This window comes from Malaclemys terrapin, chromosome 4, assembly GCF_027887155.1.
Source record: "Malaclemys terrapin pileata isolate rMalTer1 chromosome 4, rMalTer1.hap1, whole genome shotgun sequence".
Classification (NCBI taxonomy): domain Eukaryota; kingdom Metazoa; phylum Chordata; order Testudines; family Emydidae; genus Malaclemys; species Malaclemys terrapin.
The window spans coordinates 56501954-56528515 of record NC_071508.1 but is presented as its reverse complement, the minus strand read 5'-3'; the positions used below and the strand labels follow the sequence as shown (position 1 = coordinate 56528515).

The window sequence follows — 26562 nt, the reverse complement described above, 5'->3', positions numbered from 1 at the left end:
TTAATCCTTTGGATTTTATCTGTCGTGACTGGTTTAAAGCAATTAACGTAACATCAGATAACATGCTATTGCCCTCAATATGGCATGTGTAGGTAATAGAATGCACACAGAGGGAAACTACCCTTGAAGCCACTCAACATTTGTATGATATATATAATTTTAAATTATAGTTATTTCACATACAAACCAAGTAATTATAGTAACATTTTGTGTATGAGAGTTTGTGTATAAATATATGATCTGATCATCATAAATATCAATATCGTCAGTATATGTCCATGTATGTGCTGGGATTCAGATGTAGGAGATCATTCTATTTAGCCTGAGGAGTTCCCAGTCTTGAAAGTCCTTTTTGAACAACTATTCCATACTCAGCTCTGGCAGAACTTGGCAGACATAGAGATGAATGATTTGTTTAAATAGTAAAGGAGTTATCCCTGTATTTCTCTCACTTTAGGAGAAACGTATGTCAAAGGCCACAGAAGTAATGATGCAGTATGTGGAGAATTTGAAGAGAACATATGAAAAGGATCATGCTGAGCTAATGGAGTATAAGAAACTGGCCAATCAGAATTCTAGCAGAAGTTACAGTGCATCTGGTAATAATAGTGCTTAAAGGCTTGCCTTTAATCACATGGGTTTATAGTGCTATTTGTCTTGTAAAATCAGGTATTGTGAAACTTCTCAGGTACAGAAGCAAATTTTACAAGGTATCTCCCAACACAGATTTGTGTATAGTGTCTGCAAGAGGTTTCAGGCCTGGTTGGATTACCCGATCTTAAGAGTATCTTTTTGAATTTCCCTTGTATATGACACAAAGCTACTTTATCTAATCCTGCAGTTGTTAGGTGCACACCATCTCCCATGAAAGTCAATGGAAATTTGAGAGACCAGGTGGGTGAGGTAATAGCTTTTATTGCACCAACTTCTGCTGGTGAGAGAGAGACAAACTTTGAGCCACACCGAGCTCCTCTTCGGGGCTGGAAAAGGTACTCCCAGCGTCACAGCAAAATGCAAGGTGGACCAGATGGTTTAGCATAACTATTAGCACATATTGTAAGGGACCATTCAAGGTAGACTGGCCAGTTAACCCCTCTGCAGTCATAGGACAAAAGAGGGGGTTAGTGGCTTATGGATTGTTGTAATAAGCTATAAATCCAATGTCTCTGTTCAGTCCATGATTTTTAGTGTCTAGCAGAGTTATGAATTTAAGCTCCCAGGCTCGTCTTTTGAAAGTGTTGTGCAGGTTTCCTTTGAGGATGAGGACTGATATTTCAGACATACTGATCGCTTTGTGAAGTGTTCTCTCATAGGTGTTAGGGTGATTTTGGCTTTTATCATTTTCCTGTGTGAGTTCATTCAAGAATGTAAGGATTGTCTTGTTTCACCCACATAGTTGTTACTGGGGCATTTAGTGCGCTGGAGAGGTACACCACATGTTGTGATAAACATGTGTAGGACCATGGATTTTGAAAGTTGTTGGGGGTAGGTGGGTGTTGATCATTGTAGCAGTGGAAATATGTCTGTATGTTTTGCATCTGTTGTTCTGGCAGGGTCTGGTGCCACTTCGAGTTGGTAGTCCTGGTCTGTGAAGAGCTTGCTTCTGATGATGAGCTTGGAAATGGGGGCTGTTTGAAGGCCAGAAGTGGGGTGGGGATTCAGGAAAGATTTTTTTTCAAGATGGGGTCCCCATCGAGTATGGGATGTATTTGTTTGATGATACACAGTTTGGGGTCGAAGGGGTTTTTGGAGGGGGGTTTATTTCTCTATTGAAGCAGATTCTCTCAGGGTACTTGGGTGGCCCATTCCATGATGCTATCTACTTCTCTGGTGGAGTGTCATTGTTTAGTGAAGGCAGTTTTAGGTGTGTTAAAGGTGTATATCCCTCCTGAACTTTGTCCTCAGAATATATTTCATGGCATCTGAGTATCTGCCTGTGGATTACAGATTTCTTAGTGTGTTTGGGGTGGTTACTGTATCTATGAAGGAAGATGTGGTGATCTTGTACATGGTTGTCTGTAGGGTTCCATTGTTGAAGCTGATTATAGTGTTCAGGAAATTGATGCTAGTGTGGGAGTGTTCCACACCAGCAACCACCGGTCCATTAAACTATCTCTGGAACACTCCCACACTAGCATCAACTTCCTGGACACCACAATCAGCTTCAACAGTGGTGCAATATGTATAGTATGTGAAGCTGAACTAGTTTAAGAAATAAATAGGCACTGACTACATTGAAATAAATTTAAATACTTGAAGAACAACTGATGATGCATGGGAAACTTTTAAAAACATTCTGTTTGGAAACAATTCTGTTTCTACTGTCTATATTAAACATTTTATCTGAGCATTCTTTACCACTAAAAATATTTGCATGAAAACAGGATCTTTGTTTCTTGAGAGTGCTTATGTAAATGGTTTTCATTATAAAGAGCACGAGAAAAGAAATACAGGAAGTCTATGACAGAAGCAATATTATTTCTAAATGGAACATTTTTCATAGTTTCCAAAAGACATCAGTCACTTTTTAAAAACAAAACACTGGATATTTAACATCTTTATAAAATCTTGTATGTATAGAGTTGTTTTATGATTGTCTCTAGGATCACAAATTTGGCTGTTTGTTAAATACTCATTTGCACATGCTCTTGCATGTGTTTAGAGTTCACTTTCAGCAGACATAAGCTCTGCAAAGCTGCTATGTCTCCTTAAAATAGATTATGAAGGCTTTTGTGCAATGCCTATACAATACATTTTATATTTTATCAGCTAGATTTACTAAGTACAGTTATTCTAGATGATTGTTAATTATCCAAGTATGATAAGCCCAAATTTTTATATTTAATTGCATTACTTGCATGTATGCTTATTTTTGCCTGTTTTCTATAGGACTATTTCAGAAGTAAGATGTGGTGAAAAGGCATTTATTCCAGTGGGCAAAATTTTAAAAGAAGAAGTTGGTACTTCTTTGCTGTCTTTTCTTTGCTGCGTTTGCTTATGTAGCCTACTGGAAGTTTAAGTATTAAAACTTTCTTCTGAAAAATCAGCATGTAGGAATAGCCAGTAGGCCAGATTCTGATCTCAGTGGCAACTGAAGTCAGTTGAAATAAGTGGAGTCCTTACAAATTTCCATTGGGGTAACTGAGATCAGATCTAGTTCATATATCAATTTTATTTATAGGGATTTATCCATATAGTCTAACTCTGTTCTTTATCTACTGTCTTCCATGCAGAAGATGGAGTGCCTCGTTCATCTAGATCCATGTCTCTTACTGTTGGAAAGGTATTCTTACAATATTAACAGAAATTAAACTGTTAAGTAAAGATTTTACATAACAAAAGTTCAATCACTGTCTAAATATATGGAATTTTATTGCCTACTCCAGTCCTGATAAATCTGCAGTGCAGTTTGTGTGATGCACAATTCAAACATTTGGGATTTTGTAAAACTGAGAATAACTGTATACAGTAAAAAATAGTAATACTTGGAATTAATTGAAAATTTATAAAGGGGCCTCATTCATTTGTTTCAGAATAATAGTGTTTTAGAGCACAATCCTGCTTTACAGTCCATGGCCAGATCAGTAGCTGTGACTTTCACAAGTTGAGCATCAGGCCAAGAATAGCTATATGAATAGGGGTTGCAGGATCAGTCTCTGAGTCAGGTTCTGAAATTGTCATTCTTAGCAACCACATCATTTCCACAACACCATAGAGATAATCCAGTAGTTTTTAAGGTGTGGCTCACTGATTCAGTCAGCACAGGAAAATCTTTTTTTATTGTTTTGTTAAAGCATTCATAACAGAGAGATTCTCCATGCTTGATATTGTAGCCTGACTTATTAATAGCTTTAACAAAGCTAGTTTTAAATATGTGCAGAATCCTAGGCTTTGGAGATCCAGCTATAAGGCAGCTCCCTAAATTCACTAATTAATACAGCTGAGAACCTATTCAGCTAATAGGAAATTTGATGTGTATATGTTGTTCAACTTCTGCACGCTTTATTTCATATTTATATTCCATCATTTGTAATAGGTCCAAATTGTTCCCAGCCCCAGGCAGATACTCAGTGGGAAGAGATAGGAAACAAGAAGCCTCCTTTATTGTCCCTCTCTGTCCAGGTGCCACCCAAACTCCCATTCCTTGCACTCTCTGCACACAAGGACCAAGAGACTTTAGTATCTCCAGCAGTGCTAGACTCTCCAGAAATGGTAGGGTCGTCCTGCTTCTCCCCTTCCATACCACCAAGTAAAGCTCAGCTGGCATTTGGGGCGCATAGTGCACTGTACTTGGATAAAGATTGTCATGGTGTACATTCAGGCATGCACTCACCCAGCATGTCTTGGAGGCATATTGGTTGAGTAGGAAGGTTCAAATTCCGTCCCACCCCCATGCTTTTTCTCTTGGGGGGGGGGGGGGGGAAGCAGCAGCAGCCTGGGAAATTCCATACCAAAAATTGTGTTAAGAGAATGTTAAGTTTGCACAGTTAAATAATCAGAAGTCAGGAACTACCAAGCTACGGTTGCACATACCATTTTAACTCCTCTTCATGTCTATATGCATGTTGATAGTCTTTCTTTGTTTACATTGTATTTATTTATTTATTTATTTTCAACCAAAAAAGGAGGGGAGGGGCAACTGAAGAAAAGACAAAAGACCAAACAATATAAAGCAATGGGAAAAGAGGGAAAGGAGACTGACATCTTGGTTTCCATCCACTATGGATTAATAAAAGGTTTCTAAGAAGGTAGATTAAAACTTTTAAGATTTGTCTGAAGTCCTTCTTCTCTGAAACATTACCGGCTCTTTAGCTGCCAGGTCAGCCAAGTCGCTGAGCCAAGCTTCTATCCCTCTTGTAGCGCTTGTAGGCAAATGACTAATATTGCTTATGAGATGGAAGGGAGACAGTCTGCCCTTCCATCTCATAAGCAATATGAGTCATTTGCCTACAAGCGCTGCTCTAGAGAACTAAGCTTTCCGTGAGTTGGGGAGTTTTCAAGATGATGAGCTATATCTCAAAACACAGTTCTGGGAAGTAATTTTTAAGGAGGTATCTATTATTATACTAACCTTTTGCTACTTACTCTAGCCGAAACAACTGTATCCTGGAACAGTCCCAAAACATGTGAGCCAGTGTGGTTCCAGGAGACCCACATCTCCAACAGCAGTCTGCTTTGGCAAGGTCCATGCACTGTAATCTGTGCGGGGACCAGCGTGAACAAAATAAAATTTGTGGCTACATTAGCCTTAATCATAGATCAATTGTAGAGTTTTTAATGTTTCGCAAGGCATTTCTCCATTGTCTAGGGCTCAAAAATATACAGAAATCTTTGTTTCAGGCCTGGCACAGGCACTCTGAATTAGGAAGGGTCTTTTGGGCCAGGAAGTCAGGCTGCACCTGATTGGGTGTACCTACAGATGGAGCTCTCGCCACATCAACTATAATTCTGGCATCTGTGCTGCTCCCAGTGCATTGGGACCAAATATGTCCTTCAAGAAATGCTTAAGCTGTGGGTAATACCATGCCACTGGACCAGGCAAATAGTATTGTAGTTGGAGTATTTGGAAAAGAAGAAACTTGATCCTCAACTGAGAGACCCAAATTATGCCCTTATCCATCCACTCTCTCCACATTAATGGTTTCTGATTGATTTTCAACAATGGGCTGCCCAAAGTACAGCATCAATGTGTGAGAAGGGATGGAATTTAATATTTTTAGCCAAACTGGCCCATGTTTATTTGGTTGTTAATATTTATGGGGACATTTTATGATTAAAACAGTAATGGGCTGAACCCAGCCTTCCTGCCAGTGGGAGAAGTTGAAGGCTGATAGTCTTTAATTACATGATCACATACTGTTTCTCAAATTTATAATATTGTATACATTTTCCCACTACCTTATATATATATCATCTTCTAATTTATACTTAAACTTTTATAATGTTATTGTGTTAGACTACAACTTTATGCTTTAATACGTTAGACCCCGGTTCAGGAAAGCGCTTAAGCACGTGCTTAACTTTTTGAAGTTAGCATTTAAGTCCCATTTACTTCACAGTTAAGCAGGTGCTCAAGTGTTTTTCTGAATAGATACATTTCTGAATCAGGACCTTAGTCAGCAGCCATTTATCAGACCTTTTCTTTTCAACCAATATGAAGTGCCAGTTCGCTTAGGCACATATCAAGGAATGAGGCACTTAACTACTAAATTAATTTATCTGCCAACTTATCTGACCTATATTTACCAGCAAAAAATCACAATTACTCTGTTACATTTAATCTGTAATATATTGTATATATTGTAATATATTGTGTAAATTTACTGTGTACTTTTCTTATAAAGGATGGTCCTGGTCTTTGTCTGGTGTATACGGAGTGATACACAGCACTACAGAATGCTAGATATGTGTCTAATTTTGTAGAAAAAAGTATATAATACTATATTGTGTTATTTAAGAAGCACTATGTGATCATGCACTTAAAAACTATATCATGATGGATACACCCAAAGGGGACAGAGTTAAGGTTGCACATGCCACCATTTCCTGACTTTTGCAATATTAACATTCTCTTAATATAGTTTTATGTATGTCTTATCCAAAATAGATAATTGTGTTTGCTGCTGCTAGCATAGGTTAGAATATTTCTGTTGTGTGGATTGTATGAATCTGCTTCTTTACAATACCTACCAACCATAGGGAATTATCTTTCAGTTGAGCTTCTTGTATAATAAAGTTTGTTGTTTAATGACAGAATATGCCTCGGAGGAGAGTCAGTGTTGCTGTTGTTCCTAAATTTAACTCATTACACATTCCTGGCCAGTCACCTACTACGTCACCCATACCTTCAATGCCATCCCTGGTAAGTAAAAATAAGTCCATAATTTAAAGAAATTAACATGTTTCTTAAACCCATGCCATATAGGACTGAGCAAACATTTCTGAAAAATCTGCCATTTGACATTGCAAATTTGAGTGATTCAAACTGAACTCAAGTATATGGTTTAAATTGGGAATATCCATGCTAGTCTCTCCTCACCTTTCCTCAGGACAAAAATGTCTGAGACCCACAAGCTTGAGAAAACACTTCTAAGAAGCCTCACGCCCCCAAGCCTACCTAATTGATTAGGGCTTCAGTAAGACACACAGGGAATTTCCCAATGCCATGAGCCTGAGTGGAATCTGTGACCCAACCTTTGTGATGGGGATAGTCATAGGTGGCTACGTAGCCCATGCTGCATAAAGGAAGTACCCCGCTCCGAATCAACTTCCTTGTCTGCTTACCTTAGGAACCCAATGACGCTGTATGTCGGCTGACTGGGGTCCTTAGGCAGCTCAAAGTATAATCAGATTCTACATTATAATTTCTGTTTATTCAGTGGTGATGTACTATGCATACAAAAGTAAAAATTACTTCCACAGTAGAACCCAGAGGAGATGATAATTTCAGTCACTTACAGCTCTGTTAGTGTGACAGCTTCTAATCAACTGTCACAAAAGTCTTCAGTATAAACCCAAACTGAAAAACTCATACAACAGAAATGTATAACTCCCACGATAGCCTGGGATAAGTAGCATATTCAACTCCTGTGTTGCCTTTTTTGTTTACAGCGGCATAATCGGGTACTACATATTGTTTGCACATTAAAGAAGAACCAAATAAAACTTGAGCCTAACAAATCTACATAACGTATTACTCCAGTGCAAAATGCACCAGGTACTCGTAGCTTCAAAGACAGACTAACAGATTCAAGATGACAGATCTAAAACTTTTAAAGTTGTATGGTCAAGGCTCTCGACTGGACGGCCAAAGCTTCTTTAATGGGGATTATTGCAGACAAGCAGCTGAAGAGCACCACGTCTGACAGAAATGTTTTCAAAGGGGCAGTATCTTTAGCTGGGTGGGAGTTAAAATGAATTTTATCTTTAAATTGAATTAAATTTAAAAACAACATGATTGCATAACTATGTTATGTGCCTACAAGAATTGTTTAAAGACATGAATGGAGGTGAAAATGAAAATTTCATTATTAAAATTTCTCACTGAAAACTCAACAGAGGAAGCACAATTTACAGAAAAGGAAGAGACTGGAAAATAATCAACATACTACACAGTAGTTAGTACTCAACAAAGGAAGAGACTAAACGACACATACATAAAGGAAGCAAGGTAGAGAGAGAGGCACAAAAGTGGCAAAAACAGCTACTCATCATCTTTAAAGTCCGTTGTTTACAGAAGTAGTTTGAGAGCTCAATTTTCAGGAGATTTTGTGTGATGTATTTGGGAAGAAAAACTTCAGATAAGAAACCCATTAACTTTATCATCATACTGAAGTTGCATTAGAAATCAATTCATGAAACCTAACATTGCATGGAATCTAACATTTTATTTATCATGTTTTCAATTCACAGTCTGAATCACCCAATGGAAGAAGTAGTCTGACATCTACTCCTGCCCTACCAGCTCTTCTAGAGAAGTGAGTGTTCTTAGGTTGTTTTTCATATTGGATTTATTAGACAATGAATGTATTTGATATAAAAATGCAACAATTTCTGTAAGGGAACTAAAATGATAGGATTATGGTCCTTGATGTCAATGAAGCTATACTGATGTGGAAGCAGAGAAAGAACTGTCATGCATTGCATCCCCTTCCTGTCAGTTCTTTCTCTGCTTCCACACTGATGTACACCAGCTGAGGATTTGACCCTATTATTTTACTACTGAGTGATCATATTTTGCATTTCCTGTTTCATGTATGAAGTTGTAATTTAATGAAGCAATGTAACTTTCGTAGAAAATCAGCGATTCCATTTCTACAAAACTAGGCCCTGATCCTGCAAGCTGATCTACACAGGCAGTCATCTGTTTGTTTAGCCCAGGCCCCACTAGAAACACTTACTTTTAAAAATTAAATTTCCCTTGGAAAATAAGGGATTCAAAGTACAGTAAAAATGTTTCATGAAACTCTACAAAGCTTCAGAAACCCATCATTTTTACAAAAGTTCTAGAGATTTCACAAAACTCAAAACCCCACCAGCTTTTTCTCATCCCTACAGTGCATGAACTGTACTCAATAGTATAGAATGGTTCTGTGCTCTGAGATTTGAGAGGTCATGATTTATTTAGTGCCACATTTAACAAAAATTGCTGCTTAATTTAGTTGACCCTCATGATGATGCTATGGAAATCTTTCAATGGTTTGGATTTAAATTTAGACATGTTTTTAGATTTCTGTGTTGCACCCATATAGTATATGTTTCATGCCGCTTTTAAGCAAGATGAAAGTGGAAATGGGTACATCCAGAAAAATTTCTGCACACAATAGAACAGCTCCATAACATGCTTTCCAAAGCTTTTGTCTGCTATATTGTCTCGGAAACTCTCTCTTTGGACCTTTTTCATCATATCACAATGCTGATGTATCTATCAGCCTTAAAAACTCTTTCTTTCTTCTCTGTCTCTGTTCTTTCCCCCCCACTGCATTCCTCATTTTTCTTTTTTTCAGCCTTAGATCTGAGTTCAAGCTGCTGGTTCTAAGTGTAGTCTGTAAAGCTGTGTGCACCTTGTACAGCCCCTGCGAAGGTCCAGCAAACTAGCCCATAGAGAGAGCTCTGTTTCTTTAATTCTTCAGTTTGTGAAATAACAGACCTTCTTTTCTTTAAACATTCCTCATTTTTGCTTGTCTGGGCACATATTTTGTTCATACTGCAGACTGTCTGCCCACAGTGTTCTTTATCAACTTATTCTGCTTCTTAATTTACTTTCATTTTACACTTTCGTATACTCTTTAATACCAGACAGTTTCCCCTCTTCCTGCTCCCTTCTTTTGAACCATTAATGCAGAATTAAAGGGTCTCTGTCCAACCCTTGCATCTAACAGTCCTTTCCCAGTATTCCCCTTGTTATGTTATATAATCTCGTCTCGAACATCTGCATTGATGATGGTACAATGACCTCTGTTGACAAAGGTGCTTTGTCGTCTGGCCACACCAGCAGAAAGGCAGGAGGTAATGGATGTGGTTTAATTAGGCCACAAATTTATTCACTTAAAATATCTGGGAGTAGCCAGCAATAAATTGTACAGTGCAGATCATCATCATTCCCACATAATCCCCAACTGGGTCCCAGCCATCCTGCTGCTGGGACACTGCTGCCCTTCTTTGCCATCATTGAGGGGGGCTGTAAAAGGAAAGAGGGTTGGCTCTTTGCTATACCAGACATAGGAGCCCCCAATCCCCCTTTCTTCAGCTCCCTTAAGGGATGCTTTCCTTCAAAGCCCCTTTGAATCCATTTTATCTGATAACCATGTCCCTTCCGTACGGAGTACCTGCACTGGACATCTGCCACAATGAGCTTGGCTGCCTCTGGCCCATCCTCCGCGAGTTTCCAAGATAGTTACTGATTCCTTCCTGAATAGCGGACAAAACGTCTCTAGTTGCATTGGTGTACCCCATCCTCCCTAAATAACTTAGATGCCTAGTAAGATAAACCCCTTTCATTACCTATGGATTTAGCCACTTCCCTATTCACATATCCCTCAGCCATATCAATCCATGGAGGCTTCACTGCCACACCCTGCACTGTAATATGTCAGACCAAATAATTGTCATTCCAGGGCAAAAATCCTGGATCTGCCTCAAATCCCTCTTAGCTCTGATCATCAGTTCAACTCCCCTACACCTTCCCAAATCATTTTCACCAAGATGAACAATAACTGCATCCAGTGCCTGCTCCTGGGCCTCCAAAGAGTATACGAGGGGCATTACAATGAGCAAGCCTCTCCTTCTGTGCCAGCTTAGGATTGCCTCACTACCAAGACCCAGCTGTTCCCTCCAGACAACCTGGAAGGCCACTTAAGCACCCAGTATACAATGCTGTGCTCTCAGATTTGACACCACCGGTCCCGTGGCCTGTTTGCATGATTCTGAAATTGGAAGCACAGGAGAATTAGCTTTGATTCTCTAACTGGGGTCTCCCCTACATCCTGTATGCATTTGAATGCCATCGCCCAATTGCCTGCATCACTGTGGCCCCTCACCCAAGTTAAGCCGAAGATGTCGTAGCCCCGATTTGGAATGAGTGGGAATTAAATTCATCCACTGGTAGCTCCAACTTTGTAAGCCCCTTTCTGAAAATTTTAACAAATGTATATGTTATGAGGATTCTTCCATCCCTGTTCTTCCATCCCCAACCAGTCTCATTGCTATATAAGTCCTTAATGCCCCCACTGGGTAAATCCTGGCCTCACCCCTTTCCATTGTGGACTAACTTTGTCCCCACCCCACACGCCATCTGTTTTCAAGATCCTCAGGGTCAAGATGACTGACCACTCCTCCCATTGTAAATCTCACACCACTCCAAAGCCCTTTCTGATGTATCCCTCGCTCACGCAGGCACTGGTTCGCTGACTCTGAAAGCTCCAAAAAACACTACCTGGACTGCAGTTTTGAACAAGGCCACCTCCTGTCCACTTCTGCATTTTTGGTGGAGAACTTGCATCAAAACCCTAAGTGTCTGAACAGTGATGGGACAATGGGGATCCTTTCTAGGGCCTCTGTCGCAAAACCTAATAAAAACCTCCAGATTCAGAATCCGCTACAGGTTGCTGGTTAACCTCTCATTCGACTGACAAATGTAAGACCCAATAGGTGACCAGAAATGGCTGATGATGCCAGCCCACAGAGGGCCAGCGACACTGTGTATTGAAGTATCTGGTCTTCTGGAATAGGTCAGGTCATCCACAGGCCCCCCATCTCTGAAAATGCACAAAATCATTGAACCTCCTGTCATAGACTTAAATGTTCGTGCTGCTCCTGATCTCTTTAATACCCTGAGAGCCTTCATGTCCCCTGGTCCCAGAGTGTTATGGGTATCCATTCTTGTTGGTTTCTGGTGCCAGGTCCCAAAATTTGTCCACTTAAAATTGAGAGAATGCATCAGCTACACTATTATCAATCCCAGGTACATATCTGGCAGAGAAACATTTTAAGAGTTAAACACTGTAGTACAAATGCACTTACCAGCTTTATAACCCTGGCAATCTGGAGGACTGGCAATTGATAAAATGTGCTACGGCTATGTTGTCCGTCCAAAAACACATGCTTTTGTTTGCAAAATCCATTCCCCAAATAGTCTCTGCTATCAAAATAGGAAAGAATTCCAGAAATGTTATATCCTTTATTATACCTTTTAGTATCCAATCTAAGGGCCATTTCTTGGCACAGCACCTGCCTTGGTAAAATACCCCAAAGCCTATTCCCCCCAGTGCATTGTAATGAATCTTTAACTCTGCCTCTATCATCCATTCCTCCCTCCAAAAAGACACTCCATTAAAATGATTCAGAAACCGTTCCATGATTCCTAAATCCTCCTTCATCTCTTTATTAACAATTTGAAAATGGATGGGCTTCGATATTCCCAAGGTGTCAGCTGACAGTCTGGTGCAAAATGTCCACCCTGGTGCCACCAATTGACATGCAACATTTCGAAGTCCAATAATAGATTGCAGCTCCCGCAGTATAAACTTCCCGGCTGCTCTAGCCTTGATGATCAATTCCAGAAGTTCCCCCAGTTTATCCTGGGGGAGTCTAGATATACCAGCCCGCATATCTAACTCACTCCCCAGATGGGTCAGTTAAGTAGAGGAGTCCCTCTGTTTTTTTCATCAGCCAGAGGTACCCGCAACCTACCAGTGAAAGCCTAGGCTGAATTGCTCCTCAGAATCTGCCCTGCCTGCACACAAAAAGTCATCCAATTAGTGAACCTCCTGCTATAAATAAGACTCCTGTACCACTTCCCATTCCAGCAGAGTGCTGAATTTTTCAAACTCTGAGTATGAGATGGGTAATCCCAACAGGAGGGACTTATCAAAATAAAACTGACCTTCAAAACAGAAACCCAAAAGATTAAAATCGGATGGATGCACTGGCAGCAATTGATGAGCTGTCTTGATGTCACATTTTGAAAACAGTGCCCCCACAAACAAGTCCTAACCAGGCACAGAGGAGGAATAGAGTACTGAACATAATTGTGAGTCATTAACTGAATTGCCCCGTGGGGATGACAAATGGTAAATCAAGCAAGATTTGCCAGCTGCCTTCTTAGGAATCAAGCCCTGGGGAGAAAACCCATAGGTTCCTCATAGGTAAGTGATTGAATAGCCCTGCTTTTTAATTTAAGGTTATTACTTCTTGTAATACATAGTCAACCTCAAATAAGCCTTCCTCCTCCATGTTATATCCTCTCAGTTATTTGTGTAGCTCTATCATACCTTCATGTCTTTCAATTATATGCACTAAGTTGCATTCCTTTAGCCTTTCTTCCTGCCATGTCTTCCTTCCAGTACTGCTCTATATTTTCCTTTATTGCTGTGCAAGCATGCAGCCTACAAGTGCCTATATTCACTTTTCCTTCTGTTTTTAATACTGGTGAGTTTTGTGGGTTGGTTTGTTTTAGTTTTTTATGGCTTTGTGGGGAGGAATGTCATTTTGGCTTTGGTTGGTTTGTTTGTTTTGGAGGTTTGTTTGTTTGTATTTTTTGTTTTCTTTTTGTTTTTGTTTGGAATCTGGTTGTTTTTTTAAGCTTCCCAAGCTAGCCCAACTTCTTCTCTCCGTCTATTCTCCCAAATGGTACCTCCAAGAGTATTATAAGCAACTAACAAAATAAGGATGCAAGCAGACATCATAATAAATGACCAATTGTAAGGCAGTAAATGATTTTAATTATCTGAGATCATATATACCTAACTAAGGAGATGTTTCCAAAGAATTCAGAAGAAGATTAGGGATGGCTCACTCAGCTATGCCCTCCCTTAAGACAGTGTGAAAAACCATGGCATCTCGAAATGTACAAAAGTGTGACTGGTGAAAAGCCTAACTTTTTCCATAGCGATTTTGGATGTGAATTGTGGGAAGTTAATGCTGGTGACAAAAGGAAAATTGAAGCTTTTGAAATGTGGTGATGGCAAAGACTCCTGTGTATCTCCTCGACTGGGGCGGGGGAAGACTAATGGCTATTTTAGAAATATTATTTTAGAGAGACAGACTCTGATGGCAGAAATCAACAGAGACAAACTTATGTACTTTGGTCATAAATGACATAGAGATGGAAATAGCCTTGAGAAAGTTAGTAGGGAAGGAATGGAGCAGGGTCATCATAATAGGGGATGTCCAGCAAGGAGATGGATGGATGATGTGCAGCAGATCACTGGAAGATCAGCCACTGAGTGCTTAAAATTAGTGATGGATTGTTTAAGGCTTCTGAAAGTTCTGTTATTATGTCACCAATATTGAGACATGAATAAATGGATTTATTTACTTTACTTACTTATCAAATAAGGTACTGCTTAACATGAGCAAGACTGGAAGTCTCGGGCCCCTACAGAACTGCTCTATTGAAAAACATATATGCAGCTATAGAAATTTCTAAAGATGGTATACAAATATTTGGGTAGAGCATGCCCAAATAAATGTGTTAGTCTCTAAGGTGCCACAAGTACTCCTCATTCTTTTTGCTGATACAGACTAACACGGCTATCACTCTGAAACCTGATACCTAGTTGAGTTTTATCGCAACTAATTTCTTGAACTTATGAACGTAAATTATGTTGTACACTACACTTTTTAAGATTTTGTATATTTGTGGCTTGCATTGGATCACTTCCCTGTTCAAATAGTGACAAACACAAAGCTTCTGTAATAATTTGATGATAAAGATGACTATGATATGGAAACAGACTGAAAAATAAACACATGATATTTTGAGATGGGAACAGAAGACACACCCAAGCTTTTTGTGCAGATTTTGACAAAGGATTTCCATTGTGGACACAGGATGTGCTGCACTTAAAAGCTGTGTGCACGCAAATGTATGAAAGCATACAGCATATTGACAGGCTCTTGTCCATGGCAAAACACTTATCTCTTGCAGGAAACATTGCACATTCTAAGGAAGTTGCTTGCTGACATTTCAGAATTAAAAGATAAGTAACTTGTTGAAGGACAAGATGATGCTAAAAACCTGCTTGGTATATTGTGTATTTTTAACAATCTTAGCTTGGACTATGTTAAATATCATTATAAATTATTTGCATTATATTGTGTTAATCTGGATCAAAATTTGTTAAGATGCTTTAGGCATTATGCAGAATTGAAAATGTCAAAATATGCAGTTCCCGTTCAGGTAAAGAATGTTAACTTTCATCTTTTTAGTTTGCTTTAAATCTCAAGGTATGTTTTGTTTTATCCCCATTATGCTTTACTGAAAGCTCTAATATTCTAAAGATGGGGAAACAGTAGATATAAATGACACAAAGGGATGGATATTCAGCAATACCACTGTTAATTTTTGGTCCAATCATGCTGTCCTTACTTGAGGAAAATTCCCACTTGAGCAAAATTCTTGTCAAATAGAGGTTTCCCTAAATTTGGCCCATCTCTTGTAACAATAAAGAGATTCCAAAATGATCAGAAATCTAATCTATCTTTTCTCATCAATAAATTATTTTTTTAAAGTCCATATTATTCAGTAACAGACGCATGTCTTGAAGATTTCAGGTTAACGGCTTGTAAGTATATAGAAGATGTGGGGCCCACTGGCTCCCTGGTGTAAGCTTGTGCAGCTCTATTGACTTCAGTAGAGTTATGCATATTTGCCCTGTGCCAAATTTGGCCCATGAAGTGCTGGATTTCCAGAAGTAAATAAGAAAACCTTGTCTCGTGGTAGTTCAAATTGCTATAAATGTTCTCTTAAAAGAATCAATTGACCACAGATAATCTGTCCTCCTCTAATGGGATCTGATCCCATACCGTTGAAGTCAATGGGAGTTTTGCCGCTCACTTCAATGGTAATAAGATCAGGCCTATTTAAAGAGTTCTAGTTGCTTGAAGTTTGGACGAGACATATATCTGAGATTATTCTTGATTTTTTTAGATTCCAACACTCTTCAAGTGAGTTAAGATTTATGATCCAGAGACAAATAATTTTTTCATTGTATGGCTAAATATAGATTTGGCCCTTAATCTTTCAAGTAAAAAACATTTTCTTCACAAAACATTTTCTTCACAAAACATTAATTATCATCTTCCTTTCTATCATTCACAAATATATATACAATTAAGCAATATGCAGTGGCTTATATTAAAGCTAAACATTCAAAGATCTTAAAGTCAAAATGAAAGTACACATGTGTCTATATGTATGAATACAGCATATGCAACCCATGAGAAGATAGATTAATATGCAGAAGAAAAATAAGAGGAGAAATATTAAGTGAATAGCCAGTGTTTATCTATATTATCTTTCTTTGTCATAACAGACTTCAATTTCTAGGAAGTCTTTTAGAAAGTCCAGGGGAGAAAGGGTTAAATGAAGAACAAACTAATGCTGAATATGAGCAAGGAAAAAAAAATCTCTAAAAAAAATCCAACATTTAATGCCCTAGACCTGTCAGTTACTGCTCTTTAGATAGTGATCTTTTAAATTAAAAGCTTGCTTAGAACCATTGGTTTTCTCTTTTACAAGGCTTTTCCACAAGGTAGTTGAAAAGAGGGAATTCAGACCTCCCCCCAAAGATACATTTGAGTTTATCATAACAGGATCAGAATTAATGTGAAAGGAATTGCATCGTTCTCCAATTGCGTATTCCAACCACAACACTTTCCAATGCTATTTTTCCTTTCTCTTTTTCTTTCATCTTGTCAGTGGAAAGTCAAATGGAGAGCATGACCGTGAATCGCCTGCTTCTCTGCTGACGCAGATCTGTTCAGAAGAGATCAACCCTGAGACAAAAGCCAAGATAGAGGAGGAAGCTTATAAGAAAGGGTGAGAGTGTTTATGTGAACTGAATTCCCCAGGAGGGATTTACCAGTTTAGGACACATCCTTTAAGGATATAAAGCAACTGTAAGTGTATGTGCACCACTTTCACTTCTCCATTAAGATGAGAGCCAAATACTTCAAAATAAGTGGACGATAGAAACAACATTTACTGAATTCCCCTTAAATGACAAAACCTATTATCAACAATATGTTGATTTGTAATGTGTAAATAAATAATATAGGAATAACTACCCCGGATAAAAAGAGTAAATTAAAATAATTCTGATAATGTGCAACAGTTTTAATGTCTCTATACAATGTGCCGATATGTTTAATGTTTATTTTACTATCCTGCATAATAGCTTCCCTAGCATCAGAGCAGCTAGCACTTATTTAAGAAACTAAGGAACATAATTTTATTAAAGCTATAAAAACAAACAAGAGCTAGATAAAAATTGACAATTAAAAAAATAGTTAACCCAAGTAGCTATGCTCCACCATACATCACGCCTTGAAGCTCATTAGTCTCGGCTGTGGTTCCAGCAAACTCCCAAAAGGAGCTATTTCCAAGGCAGGAGCTCTCAATTGAGAAAATTCTACTTACAGCCCTGAAGAGTTTTCACTAGGAACTGATAAACGTAGCAGGGTGGCTCTTGTTAACTGCTACAGTGGGATACTGGGTAAAAGGTTTTATCTCAGATAACTGTATCCCAGACCACTCAGAGCTTCAGAGATCATCAGCAACATTAAATCTGCAGCCAGAAGTGAACAGGAATCCATAGGTGAACATGGTCACGGCAACTTATCCCAAGCTGTATTCAGCACAAGCTATAGGTTCTGGATGAACTTCAAGAGTATCTCTACGTGAAATGTCTTCCATTAATCCAAACTGGAGGTAACACAGTCCTGAATAACTTGCAAAGTCAGCAATATATAGAAATGTTTGCAGCCTCCTAGACATCTCTACTTGAGGAAAGACTTCATGGGCCCCTACTGCTCTCCAAGATCAGGAGATCTACAATAAGAACTCCAAGGATGTGAACCCAATTGGTGAAAGCTGGGCAGTTGTCCAGCAAATCACTTCTGTTTTATCTGAACTGAGTCACAGCTGGTCACCTTTAATCCCTATACCAATCTTGGTCAGACATTGGGAGAGTAGTAAGACTGTAGAATCTGGGCTTAGTGAAAAGGAGATGCAAAACTGAATGTCATCAGCATTGTAAGGATAGAACAGCCCAAAACATCTCCCCTAGGCCTTGATTCTGCAAAGGGTACAGCAGAGTTTGAAGTCCAGCACAAGGTTGAGCAGAGAATTTATATGGGTCTGAGTAAGACTGAAGACTTGACATAGCCTTTTGCACAACACAGACATAAGTTTCATGCCCTTTGTGAACCCACTCCTGTAGTCACAAGAGCTCAGAGTAATCAATGGACAGTGGGTCTAACTGTCTTCAAGTGCATAGAAAAAGCTCCACCACCCTGTAAGGAAAGGCAGTGAATTCATCCTAAAGAAGCTAATGATAATAGTGTATCTTTATTTTTGGGATGGGACTGGAAGCAACTGGTAAAGTCCAGTGTCCAAAGCGAGTCAAAACCCACCCCTCCCATGCGACACCACAGCAGTTGTGATCAACTGAGAACTATAACCCATATTTGCAAGGTGATGGATTCAATGATCTGATAGTTTTTTCTAACTAATATAAATCTATGTAGGAGGAAGGGACAGTGGGAACCTTTGGTATCTTAGTGGCCTCTGCCAATATTTTCCTGTTGCCTAGGCACCACACCACAAGCAGTATTTGTATTTTATTTAATATGTTCACTAAATGGCCAGTTCTTCACTGCACAAGAAAGGTATTTACTGGGCACTTCTAGACTAAGAAATACGTTTTATGCTTAAAGTTATCAGGAAGGCTTAAAGAAAACCAAAGAACTTCATGAGCTGAAAGAGGAAGATGAAGAGAAAACAAATGAGATCCCTGATGAGCATGAAGAGGGTGAAAGTGAAGAGATAAATAATACGAAAAACAGGTGAGAATCGAGTGTGGTGCATCTGTCAGGAGGCCAGTTTAATTTGAGATACACAGCTGAGTACTTCACACTGTTATCCACATCTCATGGTATTTTTTGGCTTACCTCCAGGAATACCTTTTGAAGGTTGCAGTTAAGTTATATTTTCCAAAGACCTGGTCCTGAAAGGTAATGAGCAGCTGAAGTTCCCATGGACTTTGGAAGTTGCAGATGCTCAGCACATCTCAAGATCAGGCATTCAGTTTGTGCATGCACCAAGTGCTTCAGTAAATGCTGAATTTGCTGACACAAATGTGCGATATGCAGTCACAATGGGTTAACATGCGCAAACAGAACCCTACGTTTTGCCTCTGGGGGTGTGTCAGTGCAAACCCCTCTCCTTCACCCCCCATGAGAGTGCAGCTTACTCTAACTGTCCACAGGTCCTATTCTGCAGAATAATGCAGGGTGGAGAGGCATGGACTTGCCTCCTTCCCACCCCTGCTTGACTTCTTTGGGGAACCCCAGGGGAATTTGAAAGACCAGGCACAGTTCAGCTCTGAGAGTTACAGGCAGCAGTATTTAGAAATTTGTCCCTTAGTGTTTTCAGGGATATGCAGATATGTAGCAGTGTCCCTGCAGAGCCCTCCTGGCTCCTGCTCCCGCTGGGCTGAGAAAGTCACACAGAGACCTCTAGGTGCAGTGCCCACCTGGTGCTTTTATTTACCGGCTGTGCTCCCACCACCTTTCCACCATACAAGTAGTCCCCTTCTTACCATCCACGCTAGGGTGACCAGACAGCAAATGTGAAAAATCGGGACAGGGGGTGGGGGATAATAGGAGCCTATATAAGATAAAGACCCCAAAATCGGGACTGTCCCTATAAAATCGGGACATCTGGTCACCCTAAGTCCACCAGCAGGACAGAGGGTCAAGCTATCTCTCTATGCTTCCCCTCACTGCCTTTCCTTGACTGCAGCTTTCCTCTTTCCAGCTCCCCCCAATTCTCTTATCCAGCCCCAGCCTGATGAGTCAGCAGCTGTTCAAGCTTCCCCAATCAGGGCCAGGTGGTCCACCCAGCTCCAATTTACCTCCCTTAATTGGAGCTGGAGTAGGGTTACCATACATCTGGATTTTCCTGGACATGTCCGGCTTTTTGGGCCTCAAATCCCCGTCCGGGAGGAAATCCCCAAAAGCATGTCCGGGAAAATAGGGAGGGAGGGGTTTTGGGGCTTGGGTCCGGGCCAGAGCCTGGGGCTGGCGGTGCTCGGCCAGGGACCGGAGCCGCTGGGGCTGGCGGTGCTCAGCCGGGGGCCGGGGCCGCTGGGGCTGGCGGTGCCCGGCCGGGGGCTGGGGCCAGTGGTGCTCGGCCGGAACCAGGGCTGGCGCCCCAGGGCCCAAGCCAAGCCGGGTGGGAGACGCCCGGGCCAGAGCCTCTTGGCCTGGGCCAGCCAGCCGGCTGCCGAAGGAAGCCGCTCGGCCGGGGGGACCGGACTGGGCCGTGCCGCGCCCCGCCCCAGCTTACCTGCTGCCTCCCTGTTTCAGGCTTCCCGCAAACATTTGATTCACGGGAAGCAGGGGAGGGGGACAAGCAGGGGGCGGAGCGTTCAGGGGAGGGGGCAGAGTTGGGGCGGGGACTTTGGGGAAGGGGTGGAGTTGGGGAGGGGCTGGGGCGGGGAAGGGAAGGGGCAGAGTTGGGGCGGGGCCGGAGTGTCCTTTTTTTTAATTAAAATATGGTAACCCTAAGCTGGAGTGACAGAGGGTTGGTTAAGCAGTTTTCTGCTTAGCACCCTGTCACAAGATACCTTCTCCAAAGCATATTCCTGCCTATAAAGGCAGGACTCTATTACAAAAAATGTATTTCTCAACGTATACATTAAGAAAACCACCCAAGAAAGCTCACATATGGGCAAAGGGTCTCTTGCTTAGGTAAAAGCAACATTTCACAGATGTGCATCACATAAACACCTGTAAAAGATAATACTGACTGAGAGGTGAGCAGATAGATGTGCACTTAAGAGATCCATTCCCATGTGTAGTTCTGCATCTGTTACATATTTAAATGTCAATTAAGCAAAAATAAATCTAGCTCCTTTTGCCTTCCAAGTCTGCACAAAGGCAAAAAAAGCCCTGTTAAAAATCAACCTCTACAGTGTGTGCAATACAGCCAAGCAAAAATCAGAATTTCAATGCCATGAGAAAATCTAATATATCAACATTTGCTTTTGTCCCAAATTGGGACACAACGTTGAAATATCAAAATTTTTCACAGAATAAACTATTCCAAAAAATTTCGATTGGGAAATGTCTAAACATTTTTGACATTTTTTTGAGCAAAACAAATGTTATTTTCCCAAATCAAAATGTTTCATTTTGGTTTGTTGAACTGACCCAAAACACTGAGTTTCAAGTCACATTATTAATATGCAACTCCCAATGGTTTGCCTCCTTGGAGCTATAATTCAAGTGCCGGATGCTGCTATTCACCACTGAGAACCAGGCTCCCTGGCTGGACTACATTTCCCAGGATACATCAGGCACCTTGGTCAGAAACTCTATCGATTGCATCCTGGGAGATGTAGTCTAGCAAGGGAGCCCAGTCTTGAAGAGAGAATGGGGGCCCATACTAAAACTCCTATGAGACAATATGGCACAATAAGGAAACACTGTTTAATGTTGAACTAACTCAAAAGAAAACTTCAAGCAGTTCAACAAACCAAAATATTTTGTTTTGGTTTTCGCAGGGAAAATATCAATTTAATAGAAACTGCATTTTCTGTTGGAGAAAAAAACAAATTTAATGGAAAGTCCCAACCAACTCTACAGTGCAGCATGAAAGAGGGTGGGGTTTTTTGTTTTGTTTTTTGATTGGTTGGGTTTGTTTGTTTGTTTTTGTTATAAGATTTTTTTAAACAAATTGCTGTAAAGATCATTATGCTGATGATAGTGAACATCTGTTGTTTCAGTATATGACCACATTGAAACTGTAGTGTGAGGTGGGCTAACCATGAGCAAAAGTGATGAAAATTCTAGGATGTGTATTGAAAAGGACAGGAACACTTAATAAAGGTTCTGAAGCTTCTTCCTCTTACATTGTTTAATGGGACTTTTGAGTCCAGTACTGAAGCCTTTGATGCATAATTTACAAGGCTTGCTGCAGCTAATTGCCCTTTCCTCTTGCGGATAGGTTGATGTTCTTGTGTGGATGTACCCATTCTATTTGATTATACCTACACATTCTTATATTTTAAAAAACAGGCATTTGTACATTACAGAAGCACAGAACATTGATCAAAGCAGGTAGAACATCTGACCAGAAGCTGAGGCAGGTCTAGGAGGAACCCAAAGATCCCAAACCTCTTCATTCTGGGGTCCACCATATTTTGCCCTGTAATTCACCCTTCTTCTAAATCTCTGCAAACATGTGGCCCATCCCATGGTCCGAATGTCAGACTCCCTACTGGCAAGTCATGGAGACTTGTATTGGAAAGGAACTTTTCTAAAATTATTTAAATTAAGCAAATTATGAGCTAAACAGGATCTGTCAGAGTCTAGTAATGGGACTGCCTTTTTGAAAGAGAGGGAAGCGGGGGACTGGAAGTCTCTCCCTGTGGGGGACTCTGGAAAAGTAATTCATTTAATATCGATCCACATTTCTGTTTATGTATTTGTAAAATGGACATAACAATATGGTTTTTATCTAGCAGAGAGTGTTGGTCCTTATATGAAAGCTGGCACAGCATATAATTGCAAAGTTATTCATAGTCAAAGTATTAAGGTGATTGACTTGTATATAATTATTATAGAAGAACACTTATATCTTTTTTCCATTTTACAGCAAACTTGAAGTTGTTATTAATTATTTACATATACTGTACCCAAAACTGTGTACACACTGGAATGTGGTCTGGATTGTAGCAGCTGCGATAATCATTTTTGCTGCGCTGTTGGGGATCTACCATTCATACAACTCCTGTGTTGAATTATCAGATGGACCCGAGGGAAAAGCCACCTGTTCTGCTGTCCAGCAATACACCTGGTGGAACTCAGGACTTCAGCATGAGCAAGGCACAGAATAATAAACAAATTATAAAATATTTACGGTACATCAGTCAGCACACATTTTAAAACACGGTTATTAAAGCAAGGTAGCACTTTGTCATTTTCCTGTTGCTAAATATCATCAGTAAGCCACACTAGTTATTCTATGCCATCAGGCTTGAGAATGGATTGTGATTTACCTAGTGAAATTGACCACCTGATAAATACTTCTGTCTTTTTGTCATGATAATTGTATCTGACTGATATGACTTCATACAAATAAAGTCACATTTAAATCATGCCAAGGTTGTGACAGTCACCAGCAATAGCCAGGATATTCAAAGGGAAGACTGATACATTAGACCTTAATTCATGCACTTTTGAGGAAAGCCATAAAAGCTACCAGTTATAGAGTATTTGCTTTAACTTTGCATTTCTTGGCTTTTATTGACTGATGTCATAACTTTCACAGCAGTTATATATTTAGGATTTTTTTAAAAATGTAATGTCCTTGTTTAGAATGAGTGGGTGGGAAAGAAAGGCCTTTTGCTGAAGACTAAAAATATTATACAAGGCCAAATTTATCCTTGGTGTATTTCCATAATATGAGTTACACCAAGGATGAGGTTGGCCCAATAATCATGCAACAATGCAAAATGGAATGCTGACTAAATACATGTTTTGTATTGCTATTCATAATGTATTGCAAGAGGGAAACCACTCCATTGTTTGAAGTGGGTTTATGTTAAGGACTAAATCCAGGTCTGTGTGGCAAACAGACCAAGTGCCCAGTGTGTCTCAGAGCCTCTTTGTATGTCAAAGGGATGTGCTGTGTGGTGCATTTTGCTGCTCTTCTGAACAAGAGTGCAATGCACTCCCCACTAGCAGTTGCTACTGATTGCAGCAAAATAATTGCTGCTTGGCAGGTTAGACATATCCCCTAAGCTTCAGACCACAGCACACTAAGAGAAGGGGTGAAGCCCAGCATGTGAACTATGGATGGATTCTGCCCAGCTGCGTGCACTGCAGGCAGAGACTCCCTATGTCCTTTTCATCCTCTTGCACACCATCCCCCAGCACTGGTCAGAGCTGAACCCTGTGTGTGTTTAAAGTTCTTACTGATTTAATGTCCTCATGTAAAGAGGCCATTGTGCACATGCAGCAGCTCATTTTAGAATCAAATGCCGTGTGTGTTAGCGGGTCGAATATATTTTCAAAACTCCAGCACGTTATTAGGCCATTACAGAGTAATCATTTTTAATAATCCACTTATCTGGGAGTTATAGAAGCGCACAGAAGAATAAGAAAATATTTACCCAATGTCAAAGCTTTAGTGCATGTATAATTTCAAAACGACCAAATCATTTTTGAAGAAAATTCCCCCGTGAGCTAAGGTACTGAAATGTCTGGCACTTAAGAGTATATTGTATGTACCTGCAGAACTTGAGTTGGGATTTCTGGTCAAGTAAGTTCATCTTTCCATTGCTATGCACTTGAATACAGCTGAACTTTCAAAGTGAGTGTGACACTGGAGAGTATTGTTGGGTCTCAGATGTGTCGGTGTTTTGTGGGATTATGAATCTAGTTTTCTGAGTGACTAATGGCAGTTTCCCCTTGGGAAGGATAAGGAAGCCATGTGCAGTACCTAATTCTGACTTATCTGCAGCCAGTAGCAGGATGTTTTCTTTCAATATAGTCCCCAAACTCCCAGCTAATGAAACTAGCTGGGAGAATAAAGGTTTTTAACTGACTCAAAAGTGTTTTAACTCCGATTTCTCCCACCAAAAATAACAACTAAAACTCTCTGGAGAGATTTTTCTCTTTAATGTTAATGAACTCACTGTTTTACCATGATAGTTACAGACAGATATTGCTCCAGGAAAATATCAGATGGCCACCACTGTTGCTAAACAAATTGTGCTTGATTTAACCATTTGGTGTCTTTAAAAAAAAACCACCTCTGGAGGAGTAAAAGAATCAAAGTGATTAAGGAAGCTCCGTAAGGCTAAAGGAAATGTGCCATTTGTTCTCTGTCTGTAAACAACAAAGAATCAAATAGAAAATGTATAAAAACTCAATTGTTTATCAGTTTGGGTGCAGCTAGAAGACCTAACAGATTCAGACTCCTCCATTCCAAAAGATGGACTTTACTCAAATGGTGAAATTAGTATGTTTGATGACCTGAGCATTAGTGTGATTAGGAGTCCTTTACAAAACAAAGCATTGGTACTGATAATTCCTGTGGTTCAGCCAGGGCCAAATCCCTCTGCCCTTACTCACATGGGCCCTGATTCAGCAAAATACTTATGCTTGTGCCTAACTTTAAGCATGTGAGGAATCCCACTGACTTCAATGAGACTAGTCACATGTTTAAAGTTAAGTATGTGCGTGAGTGCTTTGGGGATCTGGACCACAAGATGAAATTTGCCCCAGTATAGAGGGCATGCACACCCCATCTGGGACTTGATTAGTGCATCAGCCTTTCATGAGCTCACTGCACAAGGGTGAATTTCACCCATGAGTTGTTCCATTGGTTTGAGTAGAATTTCTCCCATGGATCAGATATGCAGAATTTAGCCTCCAGTGTCTTTGGTTATTAGCAGCTTGGGGGAAGGATGGGGAAAGGGCAAGGTGTTTTAAAGGGGATTAAAAGATGAAAATGAAATAAAGTGAAAAATAATTTTGGGATATTTTTATACTTACTGTAATTAAGCTGCCCACTTAAAATAATAGCACCACGGTAGCTGTAACAGCATAAATACTTTACCTTGTTCAACTAATTAATGAATATACTTTTGTGTTTAGTGAAAATTAGGGTTGTGCTCAAAAAATTCTAAAATCAAATTTTGTCAGTCTGATTTTAATTTACTATATCTGAAAAGAAAACTTCTATTCTCTGTGTTCATAAGGCATGTCAGATTACAAACAATAGGTCAATTATTTATACTATTAATACTGAAATAGTTTTCTTGGGGTGCAATATTTATTTTTCTGCTTCAACAAGACACGTTTATTGTTTCTCATGCACAGCACTGATGTTTTTAGTAGAAAGAATTGAAAAGGGGCACTATTTTTGTGTATCATATTATTTAAATTTGTAACATTGTAAGACCTTGCACAAGTGTGCTAGTATTGTACTGTATAGTATCACATACTTGAGTTTTGAAATAAAAATATGGTTTCAAAGTCCTTTCAGTTCCCAGCACAAGACTTATTTAAGACATGCGCACATATCTAAGACTGAACTTGTTAAGCTGAATCCTACCCCTATACAGGTTTTTGCTAGGAACCATAACAACAATTTAACGATGAACTAGTAGTTAAGGTTTCCATTCCACACTTACTTCCACTTGGCTTACTATGTAATTTGAATAGAAGTATAAAGTGTTGGTGCCCCTCTCATTCTCATTCCAGTGATGCAAGAGCAATCTATGTCCTTCCGGAACTTTGGGTACATCTCAAGTAAAACCTGTTATTCACCAAGAAGGTGTGCACCATAGCCTTCTAATAAGATGAAAGTAGCCTTTTTTAAGTGCTCTGGCCACTTTTTAATGATTTACATTTGTTCTGTTACATACCCAGGTCATCCCATTTACCCTTTTTAAATATTGGCACAATTTTAGCTTTCTTGCAGTCTTTTGGAATTTCCTCATTGTTTCAAGAGTTATTGAAAATTAACATTTTGATAAACTC

The 26562-nt window shown here is 39.8% G+C and overlaps 1 protein-coding gene across 7 annotated transcripts in view; it reads left to right on the top strand.

The window, feature by feature from the left end:
- Positions 1-26058, top strand: part of IRAG1 (inositol 1,4,5-triphosphate receptor associated 1) — a 129958-nt gene extending 103900 nt beyond the window's left edge. For all 7 annotated transcript variants that reach the window (XM_054027393.1, XM_054027398.1, XM_054027395.1 and 4 more), the window contains 7 exons: positions 458-599; positions 3234-3283; positions 6755-6862; positions 8413-8477; positions 16703-16822; positions 18721-18849; positions 22667-26058. In XM_054027393.1, the coding sequence (XP_053883368.1) occupies positions 458-599; positions 3234-3283; positions 6755-6862; positions 8413-8477; positions 16703-16822; positions 18721-18849; positions 22667-22907 (855 nt within the window). In that variant the 3' untranslated portion in view covers positions 22908-26058. The remainder of the gene's footprint in view (positions 1-457; positions 600-3233; positions 3284-6754; positions 6863-8412; positions 8478-16702; positions 16823-18720; positions 18850-22666) is intronic.
- The last annotated feature ends 504 nt before the right edge of the window (positions 26059-26562 follow it).